This window comes from Mauremys mutica, chromosome 1, assembly GCF_020497125.1.
Source record: "Mauremys mutica isolate MM-2020 ecotype Southern chromosome 1, ASM2049712v1, whole genome shotgun sequence".
Classification (NCBI taxonomy): Eukaryota; Metazoa; Chordata; order Testudines; family Geoemydidae; genus Mauremys; species Mauremys mutica.
This window is the reverse complement of record NC_059072.1, coordinates 157,475,183-157,496,503: the sequence shown is the minus strand read 5'-3', so window position 1 is coordinate 157,496,503 and position 21,321 is coordinate 157,475,183. Positions and strand designations below refer to the sequence as shown.

General features: G+C 46.0%; 2 protein-coding genes across 6 annotated transcripts in view; one reads left to right on the top strand and one right to left on the bottom strand.

The window, feature by feature from the left end:
* Positions 1 to 21,321, bottom strand: part of LOC123359704 (complement C1r subcomponent-like) — a 57,897-nt gene that overhangs the window by 14,348 nt on the left and 22,228 nt on the right. The gene's annotated exons all lie outside the window — the stretch shown is intronic.
* Positions 18,536 to 21,321, top strand: part of CFAP91 (cilia and flagella associated protein 91) — a 61,152-nt gene continuing 58,366 nt past the window's right edge. The window contains exons 1-2 of one of the 3 annotated variants that reach the window (XM_045001124.1): positions 18,536 to 18,693; positions 19,497 to 19,573. In XM_045001124.1, coding sequence (XP_044857059.1) covers positions 18,576 to 18,693; positions 19,497 to 19,573 — 195 coding nt within the window. In that variant the 5' untranslated portion in view covers positions 18,536 to 18,575. Of the gene's footprint in view, positions 18,694 to 18,920; positions 18,958 to 19,496; positions 19,574 to 19,905; positions 19,966 to 21,321 lie in introns of those variants that run through there. The other 2 variants (XM_045001125.1, XM_045001126.1) reach the window with 2 other exon arrangements.

The following is a 21,321-nucleotide window of genomic DNA, read 5'->3' as shown; positions in this document are numbered from 1 at the left end:
TGTTTCTTTAGTAGGTAGCTGTATTTGTGCTTCAGGCTGGTCAGATGTAGATACATCACTTGAACCTTCAGATGACATGTTGATATATTCTTGGTTCTTGATGTGTTCTTCACCATGGTTGTTTTTTGAGGACTTTGAGTGGAAAAATTGTTGCATTGTTTTTGGTCTTTTCATTTTCACTTTGACCTGCAATATATATAAGAGATATGAATAAATTAAATGCTTTGTTAGAATAATGCAAATTTAACTAAGGATAATGCAAATTACACCAAAACACATAACAATTCTAGATTTCTAAAACAAATATAATTTTTTTTTAAAATTATTTAATTTAAATTGACTTTTGAAAAGTTAGCCATCATGAGATAAGAGGAAAATCCTCTCATGGATCAGTAACTGGTTAAAAGATGGGAAACAAAGGGTAGGAATAAATTATCAGTTTTCAGAATGGAGAGAGATAAATAGTGGTATCCCTGAGGGGTCGGTACTGGGACCATTACTGTTCAACATATTCATAAATGATCTGGAAAAATGGGTAAACAGTGAGGTGGCAAAATTTGCAGATGATACAAGACTATTCAAGATAGTTAAGTCCAAAGCAGACCGTGAAGAGTTACAAAGGGATCTCACAAAACAGGGTGACTGAGCAACAAAATGGCAGATGAAATTCAATGTTGATAAATGCAAAGTAATGCACACTGGAAAACAACCTCAACTATGCTTACAAAATGATGGGGTCTAAATTAGCTGTTAACACTCAAGAAAGAAATCTTGGAGCCATTGTGGATAGTTCTCTGAAAATATCCACTCAATGTGCAGCGGCAGTCAAAAAAGCAAACAGGATGTTGGGAATCATTAAGAAAGAGATAAATAATAAGACAGAAAATATCATATTGTCTCTATATAAATCCATGTTACATGCACACCTTGAATACTGTGTGCAGATCTGGTCACCCCATCCCAAAAAAGATATTTTGGAATTGGAAAAAGTACAGAGATGGGCAACTAAAATGATTAGGGGTATGAAACAGGAAGAGAGATTAAAATGACTGGGAATTTTCAGCTTATAAAAGAGATGACTAAGGGGTGATATGATAGAGGTCTTTAAAATCTTGACTGGTGTGAAGAAAATGAATAAGGAAATGTTATTTAATCCTTCACATAACACAAGAACTAGCAGTCACTCAATTAAATTAATAGACAGCAGGTTAAAAAAAAACAAAAGTAAGTACTTCTTCACACAACATAAAGTCAACCCATGGAACTCTTTGTCAGGGGTTGGTAGTTTTGATTTCCCTGTGAAGACCAAAATTATAACAGGATTTTAAAAAGAACTAGATAAATCCCTGGAGAATAGGTCCATCAGTGGCCATTAGCCAGGATGGGGAGGGATGCAACACCATGCTCTGAGAGACCCTAGGCTGTTTGCCAGAAGCTGGGAATGGGCAACAGGGGATGGATCACTTGATGATTACCTGTTCTGTTCATTCCCTCTGAAGCACCTGGCCTTGACCACTGTCAGAAGACAGGATACTGGGCTATATGGACCATTGGTCTGACTCAGTAAGGCCATTCTTATGTAAAAATTAATTATAATAATAAAAACGTTTAGTACAGAAATACCCCAACATAATGACCTCTCAAGTTAGCAACAATGTCAGATAACAGCCTTGGCAAATAATGCATTTTAAAAATCTTGGCCTTCTAGAAAACATATTTATATAAGTTTCCATTCCCAGTCACAAATCTAGCATCCTAGAGCAAAGTCACTAAAATATAGTCCAACAAACAAATGTTCATTTAACGTGCCCCTCACTTTTCCCTCCACTGCACCCCACTCACCGGTGTTGTCCTTGGTCAGTGGAGACTCAGAGTTCAGAGGTGCTTTCACATGAGTTCACCTCCCAGGTGGGGGCAAGAAGGCACCTTCCTCGTTCCTCCAGCTGCTCACTGTTCGCTCTGGCCACTGTTGTTCATTGTGTCACTGTTCACTCCATCGTTTTGTTGCCAATGGCCCTGCGCAGTCACCTTCTGCTGCCACGTGCCGCTGTGACCTCTGCGAGTTGGTCTCTTGAGGTTCCACCAGCTCTCAGTGATTTCAGCTGAGCTCTCAGTGAGGGAACCTCACTGCTAGTGCAGGCTGGGCCATCTCTCCCACAGAAACACTGTCCCACAGTAAGTCTAAGCACTTAGACCTGATTATCAGTGATTTCAGCTGCAGTGGTCATTTAACGAAACAAAAGACTATCTGTGGAGCCTAATCAGCTCTGTCTTTAAACATGGGAGAGGGGAAGGTCAAATAGTACTTCTGACTCAGGCAGACCATCAAGCAAAACACCTGCCCCCACCCTCTCTCTTGATGCCCTCAACCAGCACAGGCTAAGTACAGTTCTACTGCCCTTTACTCCTACAATAAGAATAACAACATTTTGTTACTCCCCCATTTAAGTTGTTTGTAACCCAACCCTAGCCAAAATCTATCACTTGGGGTTAGGCAACACATCTCTGTTTGCTGGATACCTAGGTAGATTAGGTGTGACTGTAAATACAGTCTGGTCCTGAAGCCTTCCCCCCCACAACCCCCAGCTCATCGTTAGCTATCAGGGAGAGCTCATTTAGACTTTGCTTACAAATCATAATTTGAAATTATTAGTTTGGCCATCATCACCAAAGTGAATGCACTGACATTGTCATAAAAAAACCCAGTTGTATAAGGAAGCTAGTCTATGTTCATACTTTTCAAATCTATTATACTTTTTCAGATACACGTATTTTATTGTACACATTATATGCTTTTAAAGCGTGTATTAATGTTTCAATTTCAATTCAAATTTCCAATCACTAAATTGGCAACACTGCATGTAACTAGTTCACAAAACTTGGGAGGGGGGGTTATTGGGGAAATTCGCCGGGGGGAGGGAAGAGACAGTAAGAGATCCAGCCTTATAAGCTCTGAAAGTTTCCCTCCACCTGGCTTTGGGCCACCTGGTTCAGCTTGTGTTTGTTGTCAGCTTGGGAGCTTGCCCAGCTCAGCAGTTCAGAGTCCAAAGGTCCTCAGCATGGCGGGGAGTGATCCCCAGCCATGCCTGGGTCCTTCTCCTGTGACCCCCTTTTGAGGGAAGTGGGGGCTGTGCAACGTCTAGCTATTAACCTCGCCCTCTCCACAGGGTGTGGTATGGAAATCTGGGCAGGTTAGTGGCCTCCTCCCTTCCTGGTCCCAATCTGGGGGTTACTTGAGGAGTGGGGCCATTACGCTCCTCCAAAATACACTCATTCCCCTTCTCTGGAAGGAGATCAGCCAGGGGGATTCAAACGCTGCACCACTTTTAACAGGAGGATTAATGGCAGGGCTGGCTCCAGGCACCAGCGAAGGAAGCAGGTGCTTGGGGCGGCCAATAGAAAGGGGCAGCGCGTCCGGGTCTTCGGTGGCAATTCAGCGGTGGGTCCCTCGATCCCTCTCTTCCTCTTTGAGCTGCCGCCGAAGTGCCGCCGAAGAGGAAGAGAGGGAGCAAAGAACCCAACACCGAATTGCTGCAGAAAAATGAAGCAGTGCGATTGAGCTGCCGCCAATCGGCTTTATCTTCTTTTTTTTTCCCCCCACTTTGCCGCTTGGGGTGGCAAAAAAGCTGGAGCCAGCCCTGATTAATGGGGTAATAGTGGGACATGGATTTAACCCCGTCCACCTCTCATCCTTCCCCAAGGAGTTGGACCCTTCAGTCCTCTCCCCCATAAAGATGCCCTCCCTCCCCAGGCCAGATTGGCAGCACTCACATGTTCTTAGTCTTGTCTGATGTGTGTATGTTTCTCTCTCTCCCTCCAAGTGCTCTAACCAGGGCTTGCGAGTTGCAACCAAATGCAAACTCTTAACTCTGCCAGACCTAATTCAGCGAGGTGGGGGAAGACCAATAGGAGAGGTGGGGAAGAGAGACAGTTAGGTTACAAAGCAATTGGCATCGTGAATGGGTTTCATTAGCCCACATTCTGCTGCCCTCTGCTGGCTCTTTGCTGGAACTGTGGCCATGAACTTTACTTTTTTAAAGCAAGATCCAACAGAGTTGTACACATTTGTGTGTGTGTGTGTGTGTGTGTGTGTGTGTGTGTGTGTGTGTGTGTGTGTGTGTGTGTGTGTGTAGCTAAGCTTGCTCAAGAGACACTTAACAAAATTTATTAAAGTGTAATTTTGAGGAGTTTTGTTTTTAAAGGTGTCATAAAAAGGACAAAGAAATAGGATTTGTGTTCTCCCTGCCCTTCTTTTTGGGGGCATTTTTCTGATGTGGGAAAAAGGCTTGACATTTTATTCTTAAAAAATTTAAAAACTGCTCCTTTTTACCTTAGAAATATCAATAATGCCAGGTCTTTGCCTTACTGTTTTGCTGAAGAACGCCTCAGAGGTATGAATCAGCAGCTTCCTTGATGAGGAAACAGGAGTGTTAAATCTTTAACAAAGAGAATTTTCTTTCAGCTGTTTCTTCAGCATTTGTCTTAAATAGATGTTAATAATAACAAACAAAGCCCAGAGAGTTTAAAAAACTACTAATACAAATAAGACTAGAATAGCGGGGGGAGGAGGGGAGGATGTGTGCTACAAGTCAGGACTGGGGTTTACATGTGCATAAAGAAGGCAGAAATGTTTCAATACCAGGCCAGATGCCTCTCTTTTGTGGCTTCAGCATGCCATGGTTGTGAGAATATATTTGCATGTGGCTGTCATGCCATATCACTTCCATGGGAGTAGCTGTTTTTACAGTTACAGGTTTCAGAGGGGTAACCATGTTAGTCTGTATCAGCAAAAACAACGAGGAGTACTTGTGGCACCTGAGAGACTAACAAATTTATTTGGGCATAAGCTTTCATGGGCTACAGCCCACTTCGTCAGATGCATGGAGTGGAAAGTACAGTAGGCAGGTATATATACACAGTACATGAAAAGATGGGAGTTGCCTTACCAAATGGGGAGTCAGTGCTAACAAGACAATTCAATTAAAGTGGAAGTGGGCTATTCTCAACAGTAGAATACCAAGGGAGGAAAAATCACATCTGTAGTTGTAATAAGGCCAATGTAATCAGGGGAGCCCATTAAAAACAGTTGACAAGAAGGTGTGAGTAACAGTAGGGGGAAATTAGTATGGGGAAATTCGTTTTTGTAGTGACCCATCCACTCCCAGTCTTTATTCAGGCTTAATTTGATGGTGTCCAGATTGCAAATTAATTCCAGTTCTGCAGTTTCTCGTTGGAGTCTGTTTTTGAAGATTTTTGTTGAAGAATTGCCACTTTTAAGTCTGTTATTGAGGGTCCAGGGAGATTGAAGTGTTCTTCTACTGGTTTTTGAATGTTATAATTCCTGATGTCAGATTCGTGTCCATTTATTCTTTTGTGTAGACACTGTCCAGTTTGACCAATGTACATGGCAGAGGGATTACAGACAGCACCCCAACCTGAAGCAAATACTCATCAGCAACTACACACCACACAACAAAAACACTAACCCAGGAACCTATCCCTGCAACAAATCCCATTGCCAACTCTATTCCAGGGACACCATCATAGGACCTAACCACATCAGCCACAACATCAGGGGCTTGTTCACCTGCACATCTACCAATGTGATATATGCCATCATGTGCCAGCAATGCCCCTCTGCCATGTACCAGAAAGGGGGAGCACAGAGTGTGGCAGGGCTGTGTAATGAAGAGGGCACTGCAGTTCTTGGAGTGACGCATGTCCAGGAGGGGGATAGCAGCAGAAACACCACCTCCAATAGAAAAATGAAAAACAGCCAGTTGACATCCAATCAACTTGATACTGTAGCAGTTGAGGGCATGCAGATAAACAGACAGGTCACTAATGGCTGGCTGCAAAGCTTTGTGGGATAGAAGTTGAAGGACTGCCAAAGCAGTGTGCAGCAGTTTTGCATGAACACAAATAACAGACTGAACTAACTCATGTTTCATCAAACATAGTTCACTTTGAAACAGGATTCCAGAGTTCATGATAAATATGGAGTTAATGTACTATAATGAATTGTATCATGTGTAAGCAAGCGTTAGCATAGTTACTACTCCCGTTGACTTAGTGTAGTTTAAACACCCTGTGTAGACAAACTTGGTTTGTTTGAGTGTCTTAAAATCTGTCTCTGGATCATGTTTTGCATAACTTCAAGTTCTGCAAAACAACAGAATAAAACGTAACAGCCACCACAAACTGTAGGAGCTGAAGATGAAGAGGAGCCAAAAAGGAATAGTCAGTGTCTACTGATACAAGAGCCATTTCACTGCTGATATGTCACAGATTTCAGCTGCTGGGATGTGTGAAGGAATGAACCAGTGCGTCTCACGTCTCAAAGGTTTTTGAGATCTAGTCAATCTCTGGGAAGAATTCTCTTCTGAGTTCAGCTCTGCAAGCTGATTATCCTCATGCATCTCTGCTGCATTTTTGCGTTTGTTCAGCACATGCAGATGTGTTATCCACTGGGCAATTTGGAAAGGAGAATTAAGCAATGAAGCAAAAAACAGAGCTCTTTTTAAGCAGTTTCTTTCACCTCAAGTCAGGTCAGGTTCTAACTTACTATCTTGAAAATACCTAATCACTTTGCCTTTGTCTTCTCTGCTGACATTTATATAGATGGACTCTATCGTCCTTTCAATACTGAGCTAAGGATACAATTTTCAGAAATGCCTAAGGGAGTTGAGGACCTAACTCCCATTTTCAAAAGTGATGTAAGTGTTTGAAAGTCAATGGGACTTAAGTTCCTAAGGGCCAGAGTTTTATAGGTATTTAGGCACCTAAAGATACAGATGGGTGCTTTAGTGGGACTTTTTTTAAATCTGCCTTACATTAGCTACCTTCCAGTCATCTGGTATAGAGGCTGATTTAACAGGTGAATACATATCACAGTTAGTAGTTCTGCAATTTCATATCTGAGTTCCTTCAGAACTTTTGGGTGAATACCATCTGATCCTAGTGTCTTATTACTGTCTAATTTATCAATTTGTTCCAACGCCTCCTCTACTGACACCTCAATCTGGAACAGCTCCTCAGATTTGTCACCTAAAAGAATGACTTGGGTGTGGGAATCTCCCCCACATCCTTTGTAGTGTAGACCAATGCAAAGAATTAATTTAGCTTCTCTGCAACAGCCTTTTCTTCCTTGAGTGCACATTTAGCACCTCGATCGTGCAGTGGTCCACTGACTGTTTGGCAGGCTTCCTGATTCTGACGTACTTTAAAAAAAATGTTGCTATTAGTTTTTGTGTCTTTAGCTAGTTGCTCTTCAAATTCTTTCTTGTCTTGCCTTATTATACTTTTACCCTGACTTGCCAGAGTTTATGTTCCTTTCTAATTTTCCACACTAAGAACATAAGAACATAAGAACGGCCGTACCGGGTCAGACCAAAGGTCCATCCAGCCCAGTATCTGTCTACCGACAGTGGCCAATGCCAGGTGCCCCAGAGGGAGTGAACCTAACAGGCAACGATCAAGTGATCTCTCTCCTGCCATCCATCTCCATCCTCTGACGAACAGAGGCTAGGGACACCATTCTTACCCATCCTGGCTAATAGCCATTTATGGATTTAGCCACCATGAATTTATCCACTCCCCTTTTAAACACTGTTATAGTCCTAGCTTTTACAACCTCCTCAGGTAAGGAGTTCCACAAGTTGACTGCGCTGCGTGAAAAAGAACTTCCTTTTATTTGTTTTAAACCTGCTGCCTATTAATTTCATTTGGTGACCCCTAGTTCTTGTATTATGGGAACAAGTAAATAACTTTTCCTTATCCACTTTCTCCACATCACTCATGATTTTATATACCTCTATCATATCCCCCCTTAGTCTTCTCTTTTCCAAGCTGAAGAGTCCTAGCTTCTTTAATCTTTCCTCGTATGGGAAGATTTGACTTTCTTTTTATTTTAAAGGATACCTTTTTACCTCTGCCACTTTTACTCTGCTGTTTAACCCTGGTGGCATTATTATTTTTATTTTTTGGTCCTCTTACTTTTTTTCTAATTTGGAGTATAAATTTGTTTTGATCCTCTCTTTTGGTGTTTTTAAATAGTTTACATGCCGTTTACAGGAATTTCCCCCTTGTGACTGTGCTTTTTAATTTCCGTTTAACTAGCTTCCTCATTTTTGTGTAATTTCCCTTTTTGAAGTTAAATGCTAGTGTGGTGGGTTTCTTTGGCATTTTCTCCCCGATGGGGATGTCAAATTTAATTACATGATGATCTCTATTACCGAGTGGTTCAGTTATGTGCACAGCTTGGACCAGATCCTGTTCTCCGCTTAGGATTAAATCAAGAGTTGCCTCTCCCATTTTGGGTTCCAGGACGAGCTGTTCCAAGAAGCCGTAATTTACAGTGTCTAGAAATTTTCTCTCTGCATCCCTTCCTGAGGTGACACTCACCCAGTCAATATGAAGATAGTTGAAATGCCCCATTATTATTGCATTTTCTGCCCTTGTAGCCTCTCTGAGCTCCCTGAGCATTTCACAATTACAGTCACATCCTGGTCAGGTGATCAGTTGTATATTCCTACTGCTATACTCTTCCTATTCAAGCATGGAATTTTTATTCATAAAAAGTCTATGGTACAGTTTAATTCATTTAAGATTTTCACTTTCTTTGACTCTATGCTTTCTTTCACATATAGTACTACTACTCTAACGTGACCTACTCTGTCATTCCTATTTATTTTGCACCCTGGTTCTACATCGATTCCACCTTGCTTCCACCGTGCCTGTTAAATCAATCTTCTCATTTAATGCCAGCCACCGTAGTTCACCCATCTTAGTATGTAGACTTCTAGCATTTTTAAATAAGCAGTTGTACAATTTGTCAATATTCAGTTGCCTGCCTTCATGAGTTACATTTATACGGGACTCTATTTCGTTTGACTATTCCTCTGTAGCTCCTCCCTGCACTTTACCAACTTCATTCCTATCTTCTTTACGAGAATACAGAGTCCCCTTTAATAAATTCATCCCTAAGGGATGTCTGCGCCCAAACCATGTGCTTCTCCACACCTGTTGTCTTTTTCCCAGTCCTTACTTTAAAAAAAATCTTCTACAACCATTTTAATTTTACATGCCACCAGTCTGATTCTGTTTTGGTTTAGGTGGAGCCCATCCTTCCCGTATGGGATACTCATTTCCCAAGTGGTTCCCCAGCTCCTAATAAACCTAAAGCCCTCCCTCTTACACCATTGTGTCATCAACCAATTGAGACCCCGCAGTTCTGCCTGTCTTTCTGGCCCTGAATGTGGAATTGGAAATATTACAGAGAATGTTACCATGGAAGTCCTGGACTTTAATCTCTTCCCTTACAAGCTAAATTTTACCTCCAGGACCTCTCGCCTACCATTCAGCAGTAGGGTGGCCTCTGCTTTATTTAAGCAAAGTAAGCTGTCATGAGATAAAAGGGAAGGTCCTCTCACGGATTGGTAACTGGTTAAAAGATAGGAAACAAAAAGTAGGAATAAATGGTCAGTTTTCAGAATGGAGAGAGGTAAATAATGGTGTCCACCAGGGGTCTGTACTGGGACCTGCACATTCAACATGTTCATGAATAATCTGGAAAAGAGGTAAACAGTGAGGTGGCAAAATTTGCAGATGATACAAAATTAGTCAAAATCATTAATCCAAAGCAGACTGCAAAGAGCTACAAAGGGATCTCACAAAACTGGGTGACTGGGCAGCAAAATGGCAGATGAAATTCAGTGTTGATAAATGAAGTAATCATAAATGAAGTGAACATAGTCCCAACTATACATATAAAAAGATGGGGTCTAAATTAGCTGTTACCACTTAAAAGAGAGATTTTGGAGTCATTGTGGATAGTTCTCTGAAAACATCCATTCATTGTGCAGCAGCAGTCAAAAAAGCTAACAGAATATTGGGAATCATTAAGAAAGGGATAGATAAGACATAAAATATCATATTACCTCTATATAAATCCATGGTACGCCCACATCTTGAATAATGCATGCAGATGTTGTCGCCCTGTCTCAAAAAAGATATATTGGAATTGGAAAAGTTTTCAGAAAAAGGCAACAAAAATGATTTGGGGTATGGAACAGCTCCCCCACATCTTGCATCCAGGTGTCCTGAGCCCGTTGGCCATGCAGGGAGCCCTCTGCAGCCCCGTTGTCAGTGCTGGGAACCCCTTCAGCCCTGCTGACAGCACTGCCCTAACCCTAACCCTATTAGTTTCCTGCACCTGTAAAAATTAAAATATTAAAAACCTGGAAAAAAATCTATATTAATCATCAAAATTGCAAAATAATAAAACTTGAATTTTGCCAAACCTAGCTATATGTAATATATCTAGGAACAAATAATGAAGGCCATACCTGCAGAATGGACTCTTCTTAGACAGAAGGAAAGAGAGAGAGAGAGGGTATGTCTACACTACGGGATTATACCGATTTTACAGAAACCGGTTTTTAAAAACAGATTGTATAAAGTCAAGTGCATGCGGCCACACTAAGCACATTAATTCGGCGGTGTGCGTCCATGTACCGAGGCTGGTGTCGATTTCCGGAGCGTTGCACTGTGGGTAGCTATCCCGTAGCTATCCCATAGTTCCTGCAGTCTCCCCCGCCCCTTGAAATTCTGGGTTGAGATCCCAGTGCCTGATGGGGCAAAAAACATTGTCACGGGTGGTTCTGGGTAGCCTCACCCCTCCCTCCGTGAAAGCAGCAGACAACCGTTTTGCGCCTTTTTTCCTGGGTGAACTGTGCAAACGCCATAGCACAGCAAGCATGGACCCTGCTGAGCTCAAGACAGCAATCATGGACGTTGTAAACACCTCGCGCATTATCGTGCAGTCTATGCTGAACCAGGACCTGCAAAACCAGGCGAGGAGGAGGCGGCTACGGCAGCGCGGCAATGAGAGTGATGAGGACATGGACACAGAATTCTGTCAAACTGCGGGCCCCTGCGCTTTGGAGATCCTGCTGGTAATGGGGCAGGTTCTAGCCATTGAACGCTGATTTTGGGCCCGGGAAACAAGCACAGACTGGTGGGACCGCATAGTTTTGCAAGTTTGGGACGATTGCCAGTGGCTGCAAAACTTTCGCATGCGTAAGGGCACTTTCATGGAACTTTGTGACTTGCTTTCCCCTGCCCTGAAACGCCAGAATACCAAGATGAGAGTAGCCCTCACAGTTGAGAAGCGAGTGGCAATAGCCCTCTGGAAGCTTGCAACACCAGACAGCTACCGGTCAGTCGGGAATCAATTTGGAGTGGGAAAATCTACTGTGGGGGTTGCTGTGATGCAAGTAGCTAAAGCAATCATTAAACTGCTGCTACGAAAGGTTGTGACTCTGGGAAATGTGCAGGTCATAGTGGTTGGCTTGGCTGCAATGGGATTCCCTAACTGTGGTGGGGTGATAGATGGAACCCATATCCCTATCTTGGCACCGGAGCACCAGGGCACCCAGAACATAAACCGCAAGAGGTACTTTTCCATGGTACTGCAAGCACTAGTGGATCACAAGAGACGTTTCACCAACATCCATGTGGGATGGCCGGGAAGGGTTCATGACGCTTGCATCTTCAGGAACCCTACTCTGTTTAAACGACTGCAGCTAGGGAATTACTTCCCAGACCAGAAAATAACAGTTGGGGATGTTGAAATGCCTGTCATTATCCTGGGGGACCCAGCCTACCCCTTGATGCCATGGCTCATGAAGCCATACACAGGCAGCCTGGACAGTGGTCAGGAGCTGTTCAACTACAGGCTGAGCAAGTGCAGAATGGTGGTAGAATGTGCATTTGGCTGTTTAAAGGCGCGCTGGCGCACATTACTTACTCGCTCAAACTTCAGCCAAACCAATGTCCCCTTTGTTATTGCTGCTTGCTGTGTGCTCCACAATCTCTGTGAGAGTAAGGGGGAGACCTTTATGGCGGGGTGGGAGGCTGAGGCAAATCATCTGGCCGCTGATTACGCACAGCCAGACACCAGGGAGATTAGAAGAGCACACCAGGAAGCAGTGCACATCAGATAAGCTTTGAAAATGAGTTTCATTACAGGCCAGGGTACTGTGTGACTGCTGTGTTTGTTTCCTCTTGATGAACCCCCCGCCCTCTTGATTGACTCATTCCCTGTAAGCAACCCACCCTCCCCCTTCGATTACAGCTTGCTTAAGGAAATAAAGTCACTATCGTTTAAAAATCATGTATTCTTTATTAATTCATTATAAAAAGAGGGCGAGAACTGACAAGGTAGCCCAGGTGTGGTTTGGGAGGAGGATAGGAGGGAAGGAAAAGGCCACTAAAAAAATTTCACAATAATGACAGCCTTTTTTGTTGGGCTGTCCAGGGGGGTGGAGTGGGCGGGTGCACGGAGCCTCCCCCCACGTGTTCTTACACGTCTGGGTGAGGAGGATGTGGAACATGGTGAGGGGGGAGGGTGGTTATACAGGGGCTGCAGTGGTACTCTGTGATCCTGCTGCCGTTCCTGAAGCTCCACCAGACACCGGAGCATGTCAGTTTGATCACGCAGCAGCCCCAGAGTTGCATCCCACCACCGCTGATCTTCCTGCCTACACCTCTGATCTTCCTGCCGCCACCTCTCATCTCGAGCGTCCCTCCTGGCCTCATGTTCACTGGCATCTTTCCTGTAATTTGATACCACGTCCTTCCACTCATTCAGATGAGCTCTTTCATTGCGGATCACTTCCATGATTTCCGAGAACATTTCATCTCGCGTAGTTTTTTTCCGCCACCTTATCTGAGATAGCCTTCAGGATGGAGTAGGGAGGCTTGAAAAATTTGCAGCTACATGAGGGAGGGAAAAAAGGGAGAGAAGTATTTAAAAAGATACACAAACACACCCTTCCCCTGCTTGGCTACCTGCAAGGAAGGCTTTATTTTAAGCAACAGGCAAACAGCCCAGTAGGAATGGCCATCTCTGTCACCTTAATTAAATTCCTGAATTTCAACCAGGTTACCATGAACGATATCACTCTCCTGAGGATAACACAGCGAGATAAAGAACGGATGTTGCTTCAATGCCAGCAAACACCGGGACCATACGCAGCTAGGCTTTGTCATGCAATGATACCAGATTATTTGCTACATGCATGGCATGGTCAAGTGTCCTACCATGGAGGACGGAATAAGGCTGCCCTGCCCAGAAACCTTCTGCAAAGGCTTTTGGAGTACCTCCAGGAGAGCTTCATGGAGATGTCCCTGGAGGATTTCCACTCCATCCCCAGACATGTTAACAGACTTTTCCAGTAACTGTACTGGCCGCAAATGCATCCCAAGTCCTCAGGGTAAATTAATCATTAAAAAACGCTTGCTTTTAAACCATGTTTTATATTTACAAAGGTACAGTCACCAGAGGTCCCTTCCATGGCTTCATTGTGTGGGATAGTGGCTTGGGAGGGCTGGGAGGGTAATTCCATCAGGGTGAGAAAAAGCTCCTGGCTGTTGGGGAGAACGGAGTGCTGTGTGCTCTCTGCAAGCTCGTCCTCCTCTTCCTCCTCCTCATCTTCCCCGTCCGCAGAATCCTCAGCCATGGCTGAGATTACCACCCCCACCTCGGAATCCACGGACAGGGGTGGGGTAGTGGTGGCGGACCCCCTTAGAATTGCATGCAGCTCAGCGTAGAAGCGACATGTTTTTGGCCCTGCCCCGGACCTTCCATTTGCTTCTTTGGTTTTCTGGTAGGCTTGTCTGAGCTCCTTAACTTTCACACGTCACTGTACTGAGTCCCTGGTGTGGCCTCTCTGCATCATGGCCTTGGAAATTTTTTCAAATGTTTTTTCATTTCGTCTTTTGGAACGGAGTTCTATTAGCACGGAATCCTCTCTCTATACAGCGATCAGATCCAGTACCTCCCGTGCAGTCCATGCTGGAGCTCTTTTTCGATTCTCAGGAGACTGCATTGTTACCTGATGAGTTCTGCGTGGTCACCTGTGCTGGTGAGCTCTCCACGCTGGCCAAACAGGAAATGAAATTCAAAAGTTCACGGGGCTTTTCCTGTCTACCTGGCCAGTGCATCCGAGTTCAGATGGTTTTCAGAGCGGTCACAATGGTGCACTGTGGGATACCGCCCAGAGGCCAATACCGTCGAATTGCGGCCACACTAACCCTAATCCGACATGGCGATACCAATTTCAGCTCGTCGGGGAGGAGTAGAGAAATCGGTTTTAAGAGCCCTTTATGTCGATATAAAGGGCTTTGTTGTGCAGGGTTAAATCGGTTTAACTCAGCTAAATTTGGTATAAACCCGTAGTGTAAAGCAGGCCAGAGAGCGAGAGAAAGAGAGAGAGAGAGAGAAAAGAATAAATATAACAGGGAAAGAAAAGGGCAAAGTCTCACATCCCAGGTGGTGTTTGGCATTTAGCCAGAGGTTGTGGTGTCATATATATTTATTATACATTTTAAAGCTAGAAGGGACCATTTGATCACCTAGTCTCACCTCCTGTTTAACACAGGCCACAGAATTTCATTCAAGTTTGCCAGGTCTCAGAGTGGCTGATAAGACCAGGTGCTGTGGCTGTATTTTTCATCCATTTTCTGCTGTATTGAGCCTAATGCCTTGTGTTTGACTGAAGTATCTTCCAGGAAGACATCTAGTCTTGATGAGTTCAAGAGATAGAGAACCTGCATCACCCTCACTGACTGATTCCCAGTGCCTACTACCAATTACAGGGGGCATAATTCAGGTTGTGTTGTGGGGGCGGCATGTACCTTAACTTTGCATTTCCTAGTTTTCAGAGAACCATAGAAATGTGGGGCTGGAAGGGCCCTCAGGAAGTCTGTTCCATTCCCCCAGACTGAAGCAGGATGAAGCCTACCTAGACCAGCCTTGACAGCTGTTTGGCTACCTAGACCAGCCTTGACAGCTGTTAAAAACTTCCAGTGACGAGGATTCTGCAGCCTCCCCTAACATGTTGCTATGCTTAGCTATCCTTACAGTTAGAAAGCTTTTTTCTAATATGCAACTAAATCTCCCTTGCTGCAGATTAAACCAGTTACTACTTGCCCTACTGTCTGTGGGCATGGAGAACAATTCATCACCATTATCTTTATAACAACCTTTTACATATTTGAAGGCTGTTATCCTGTCTCCACTAAGTCTTCTCTTGTCTAGATTAATATGCCCAAATCTTTCAACCTTTCTTCATAGTTCATGTTTTCTAAACTTCTTGACACTTTTGTTGGTGTCCTTGGGAATTTCTCCAATTTGTCCATGTTTTTCTTAAAGTGTAGCACCCAAAACTGGACACACTACTCCAGGTGAAGCCTCTACTGCACAGTAAAGCAGAACAGTGCGTGCCTGTGTGTATGCATACACATGTGGTGTGTTGGTAAGGATGTGGGTGCATGTTTAGTGTTTGTGTGCATGTGTAGAGTAAGAAGTACACGTGTGATGCATGTGTTGCGTCCATGGCTGCATGAGTGAAGTGTGTGTGATGTCTGTGTGGAAGGGTGTGTACATGAGTCTAACTTCCAGTCATAGAGTTTTGCAGTAAACTGTCAGCAGGAAGCAAAGGCAATGAGATAACAAGACCTAAAAATCAGCTCAGAAATATTTACTTCTCCCTGTCTCTGCTGCGCATGTATCTGCTTCCTACATAGAGCAGGAAACAATTGCTTCACACTGACTCAGGACAAGTCTACACTACAAAATTAAGTCGACCTAAGTTAGGTTGACAAACAGCCAACGCAGTAATTATATTGCTTTTGCATGTCCACACTATGCTCATGTCAATGGTGCACGTCCTCACCAGGAACGCTTGTAGCAATTTAACTGCCAGTGTGGGGCATTGTGGGATGGCTTCTGAAAGGCAGCAACAGTCGATGTAAGCAACCAGTCTACACTGACACTGCGTCACCCTAACTACATCAACTAGGGTTGCCAACCCTCCCAGCTTTTCCAGGAGTCTCCCGGAATCAGGCTGTATCTCCCGGAGGCTACTGAAGCCAAACCAGGAGATTTTTAGGTGCTAAAAGTCTGGTGGTGCAGCATGGCTAAGGCATATCCCTGTGGCCCCTAGGTGTGTGTGGGGGAGTGTCTCTGCATGCTGCCCCTGCCCTGAGCACCAACTCTGCAGCTCCCATTGGCCAGGAACTTCAGCCAATGGGAGCTGCGGGGACGGCTGCATGCGTGGGCAGCACAGATCTCCCTGTCCGCCCAGCGGCTGCAGGGAGACACCAGCCGCTTCCAGGAGTGGCGCAGGGCCAGGGCAGGCAGGCAGAGAGTCTGCCTTAGCCCCACTGCACAGCCAACCAGAAGCCACCTGAGATAAGCACCTCCCAGCCAGAGTCCGCAGCCTTCACCCCCTCCTGCACCTCAACCCCCTGCCTCAGCCCTGAGCCCCCTCCTGCACCCAAACTCCCTCTCAGAGTCCACACCCCCTGCACCCAACCCCTAGCCCAGCCCAGAGCCCCCTTCTGCACCCAAACTCCCTCCCAGAGCTTGCACCCCGCACCTTCTCCTGCACCCCAACCCCCTGCCCTATGCTCAGCCTAGAGCCCCCTCCCACATTCCAAATCCTTTGGCCCCAGCCCAGAGCCTGCACCCCCTCCCACACTCCAACCCCCCTGCTCCAGCCCGGTGAAAGTGAGTGAAGGAGGGGGAGAGCAAGCAACTGATGGAAGAGGGATGGAGTGAGCGGGGCCAATCATTGGCCTCTTACAGTTGGTATGCATACTTCCACCTTTTCATGTTCTCTGTATGTATAAATATCTCCTGTCTGTGTGTTCCATTCTATGCATCCAAAGAAGTGGGCTGTAGTCCACGAAAGCTTGTGCTGAAATAAATTTGTTAGTCTCTAAGGAGCCACAAGTACTCCTGTTCTTTTTGCGGATACAGGCTAACACGGCTGCTACTCTGAAACCTGTCATTATTGTGACCTAACTCTGTAGTATAGATCAAGCCTCAGTCTCCTTTCCTGGTCAGAAATAGGGCATATGACATATCTGCGGGCTCTGATTGGCTGATGGGAAGTCTTGAGAGCCCACTACCCATGCCAAGCAGCAGGAATGGCCAATGGCAGGTGCGATCTGTATGTGCGCTGCTGAACCTTTCACCCCTCCAATATTGCCCAGTACGCGTCTGGGAAATGAGACTCATTATATTCAGTAGCTGGCAGAGCTACAGAAGAGTAGACGTGAATAGAAGTAGCACTGAGCTTCCATCCTAGCCCAAATTCACCCTGGTGTAACTTAACTGACTGCAGTGGAGTTACACCACGGTTGAATTGGCCCCAAAACATGTTTTGCTGTCTTATCACAGCAGGCTCCTGTTGCTGTAATGGCCTTAGATGAAAAATGGGTAGAACGACTGAGACACCAAGTGGCAAGACTGGAATATGACACGTTCCTTCTGCCTTTCCTATGTTATGGTTCGATTAGTAGGGTACTGATTTTACACAGTGGTATATAGCATTTGTATAGCATCTTAAATACTATTAATCACAAAAAATATGTTAGGCTGTTGATGCATGGATACCACTTCCTTTCACGTTAATACTGTCTTGTTGTTTCCTTATACACCCCTATCTGTAGTCTCATTTTATACTTAGATTTGAACTCCTTGGGGCAGAGACTGTCTTTTTGGTCTGCTTGTACAGTGCTTAGCACAATGGGGTCCTGGTCCACGACTGGGGCTAATAATGTTAAAAGAACACTATTAAGGCTGCAAAGTCAGAAATGCCAGACGTAAGGTTGCCTGTCCATCCTCATTGAGCCTCGGTCTCAGAAATGATTAAGCCAGCACTGAGGCAGACATCTGACATGTGAAATTTCAGTCCAAATAGCTAAAGTTTGGCAAAATTATAAGCAACTGAAAAGAGGGTCTTAAGATGGGAAGCGTTGTACAACCTTAGTAATAGGCAGCACTATCAGCCCCAGCTGTAAGAGTGATAGGCACTTTACATTAGATTAGCTCTGTGTGGTGACAGATGAACTGGTGATCTTCAAAGCACTTCACTAATTAATCCTCACCAACACCACCTGAGAACTGAGTAATAACAATGGGTAACAAACCAATGAGGTTTACAGATTACATGATAAACTCTTTGGAGCAGGTAGGGACCGTGTCTATTTCAACAGAATGTAAACCACTTTGCGGCACTATAAATTAATAATAATAAAATAATGTCAATCTTTAATCATATTTAAGTCAATAAAGTAAATAAAGTAAATAAAGAGCCAGGCGATGCACTTGGATACCTGCCACCCATGGAGCTAGGTCCAGCCCCACCCCAATGCTGCAGCAGGCCCATAGCACTGCACTTGAAGCTGCCCTGTCCCGTTTCGGCTGCTCCCAAGTCTCACTCTCTCCCTGCTTGGGGGGGGGGGGGGGGGGGGTCGGGGAGGGATCCTCAATATAATGTCTCTTGGGGGGGGCGGAATGTGGCGCGGCGCTGGGGTAGAGGGGGGAGGGGCACGCTGGGATGTGGTGGGGGCAGAGTAGGAAGCGCCCGCTGCCTCCCCCCGCTCCACGTGCCCAGAGCGAGCCCCGCCCCCTGCCGCCTAGCCCCGCCCCTCAGGATGGAAGCCCCGCCCGGCCCCGTTGCCATGGGAACGGCACCCAGCGCCCCGGCGCGGCGGTCGGGATGAGCAGCTACGCGGTGATCGGGGCGGTGCAGGGCCCGGCGGGCGGCGGGGGCCCGAGCCCCGGGGGCCGGTACCGCCCGGGCGCGGCCCCCAGCAGAGCCTTCGACTTCCTATACGGTACCGGCGAGCGGCCCGCAGCCGGCCGGGCCCAGAGACCGAGCGGGGGCGGCGCCCACCCCGCAGGCCCCGCCCGGGCGGCAGCAGAGGGGGCGGGCTGGCGAGGAGGCCCCGCAACCCCTGATAGGCCGGGCGGGCTCGCGGGGCTCCGCCCCCTGCGCGCGGGCTCGCGGGCTGGGAATGGCCGGCGCGAGGCGCTCGAGCTGTGCGACAGGGGCCGGCCGCCGCCCCGCGCCTGTGGGATGCCGCGTGGCCGGGCCCCGCGCGTGTGGGATGCGGCCGGCGGCCGCAGGGGGAGCCGCTGAGCCAACCTGGGCCGAGCTGCGGCGCCGTCAGTCGGTGCTGGGAGAGCGGCTCTGGGAGAGGAGCGGGAGGCGCCTCCGAGCCCGCGGCTGCGGGGAAGAGCTGAAATTAAAAGGCAGAAAGCAGCTCTAGGGGGAAAGGCGTGGGCAGAGCATGGAGTCACCCGCGGATGTGCAAGGCCATGCCTGGCGCTTCATTCCATGGGGAAGCAGCAAATGCTGGCTGCTGCTTCCGTTCGCGGCCGTAGCCACCGTTTAAAGGTTACCAGCAGAGCACTTTAAAAATTATGAGCCTTTAATTTCTCCCCACCAGAGCGTGGTCACTCGGTACAGCAGCAGCATCGAGGCTGACTCAGGGGTCAGATGCGTAAAAGGGCGCTTGCTCGTTTTTATTTCTGTCTTGTTTATTCGATGGCATGGCAAAACTGGCTTCTCGTCAAGAGGAGCCTGGCTACTATTCTGTTCATTTTCTTTGAATCCATGTGATTGCTTATATTTCAGATCCCTTGTATGCGTTATCAAGTGAGAAGGACCATGCAAAGGCAAATGTCCAGGCTCATCTCATGTCTGACAAGATGGTAGGTTGTTTCAGCCTAAGACATCTTCAGGAAAGGATTTTCCCACATTCTTCCTTATATTAAAGGAATATGAATATATATTGTGATAGACCCAGGCCAGTTGGGTACAACAAAGTAGTGGAAGGCAGATATACTGGGCACTGGATTAGCAATTTTTTGTACCCTGACTGACCAGAGCAGGGGCTGCTATAGACTGATGAGAACACCTGACTCCTATTAACCTGCAAAGAGTCAGGTGAGTCCATTAAGGTAATGTGAACACCTGACTCTAGTTAAGGCCTTTTTGATACTATAAAAGGGCTCACTCCAGTCAGGCTGGGGAGAGCCAGGGAGCCAGAAGAGAGGAAGTGCGGCTGAATGGGCTGGGTAATGAAGATGCCCTCAAACCATTGGTAAGGGTGAAGAAGGGAGAAGTAGGAGAGCTGTGGGGAAGTGGCCCAGGGAAACATAGCAACTCTGGCAGTGAAAGATTGGCTGCCAACAATTGCTACCATTAGGATCCCTGGGCCGGAACCCAGAGTAGAGGGCGGGCCCGGGTTCCCCCCAACCCGCCACTACAGAAACACCTCCTGGGAGGGGAAGTCAGGCACCTGTCAGGACAGGAGGCTAAACTGTTCTGAAATAAGCCCTAGAGACAACAGAGACTGTGGGAGTTCTCTCACCAACCTCCTTGCTGGCTTATGATGAAAAGGGCTCAGTAGACTGTAACCCTGGGCCTAGAGAGAGAAGGGCTACGTGGAGGGTTGCAGTGAGCCATTGAGGCTAATGTAAACTGCCTAGAAATGCGGGACCGACGGGGACAAGGTCAGAGCTCTGCCACAATATGTAAAAAACGTGATTGCACTTGAGCAATCTTAACTTTCTTAGACCAGCACAAGCTCTGTAAAGAAAGGAAAACATCACCAGTCTTGGGTTGACTTTATACCAGTAGTCTAGAAATAAACAGTTCTGTTCCTAAACCCCTAAGTCATGAATCAGTGCTTCAGAATGGGACACCCCTGGATACCTCTGACAACTGGTCTATGGCTCATTAAGGAAAGTCTTAGACACAATAGAAGAATTGGGTTATTGCACTGTTTTTTTAACAGAGCACTTGAACTGTAAGTAGTGTTTCACACAATGCCCCTTACTTATCTTGATAGCTGCAGGTGAACCATTTAGGCAGAATGCAAAAGAAAAAGGGATGTGATACAATTCCAGGGATTGACAAACAAGGAATTTTGGTTTTGGCCTCCTGGGTTTATTCAGACTTTTTCTGAATGAGTAGGATGGGAGGCATTAAACTCTTGAGTCAGAGGCGGTCAAAAAAGCAAACAGGATGTTAGGAATCATTAAAAAGGGGATAGAGAATAAGACTGAGAATATATTATTGCCCTGATATAAATCCATGGTACGCCCACATCTCAAATACCGTGTGCAGATGTGGTCTCCTCACCTCAAAAAAGATATTCTAGCACTAGAAAAGGTTCAGAAAAGAGCAACTAAAATGATTAGGGGTTTGGAGAGGGTCCCATACGAGGAAAGATTAAAGAGGCTAGGACTCTTCAGCTTGGAAAAGAGAAGACTAAGGGGGGATATGATAGAAGTATATAAAATCATGAGTGATGTTGAGAAAGTGGATAAGGAAAAGTTATTTACTTATTCCCATAATACAAGAACTAGGGGTCACCAAATGAAATTAATGGGCAGCAGGTTTAAAACAAATAAAAGGAAGTTCTTCTTCACGCAGCGCACAGTCAACTTGTGGA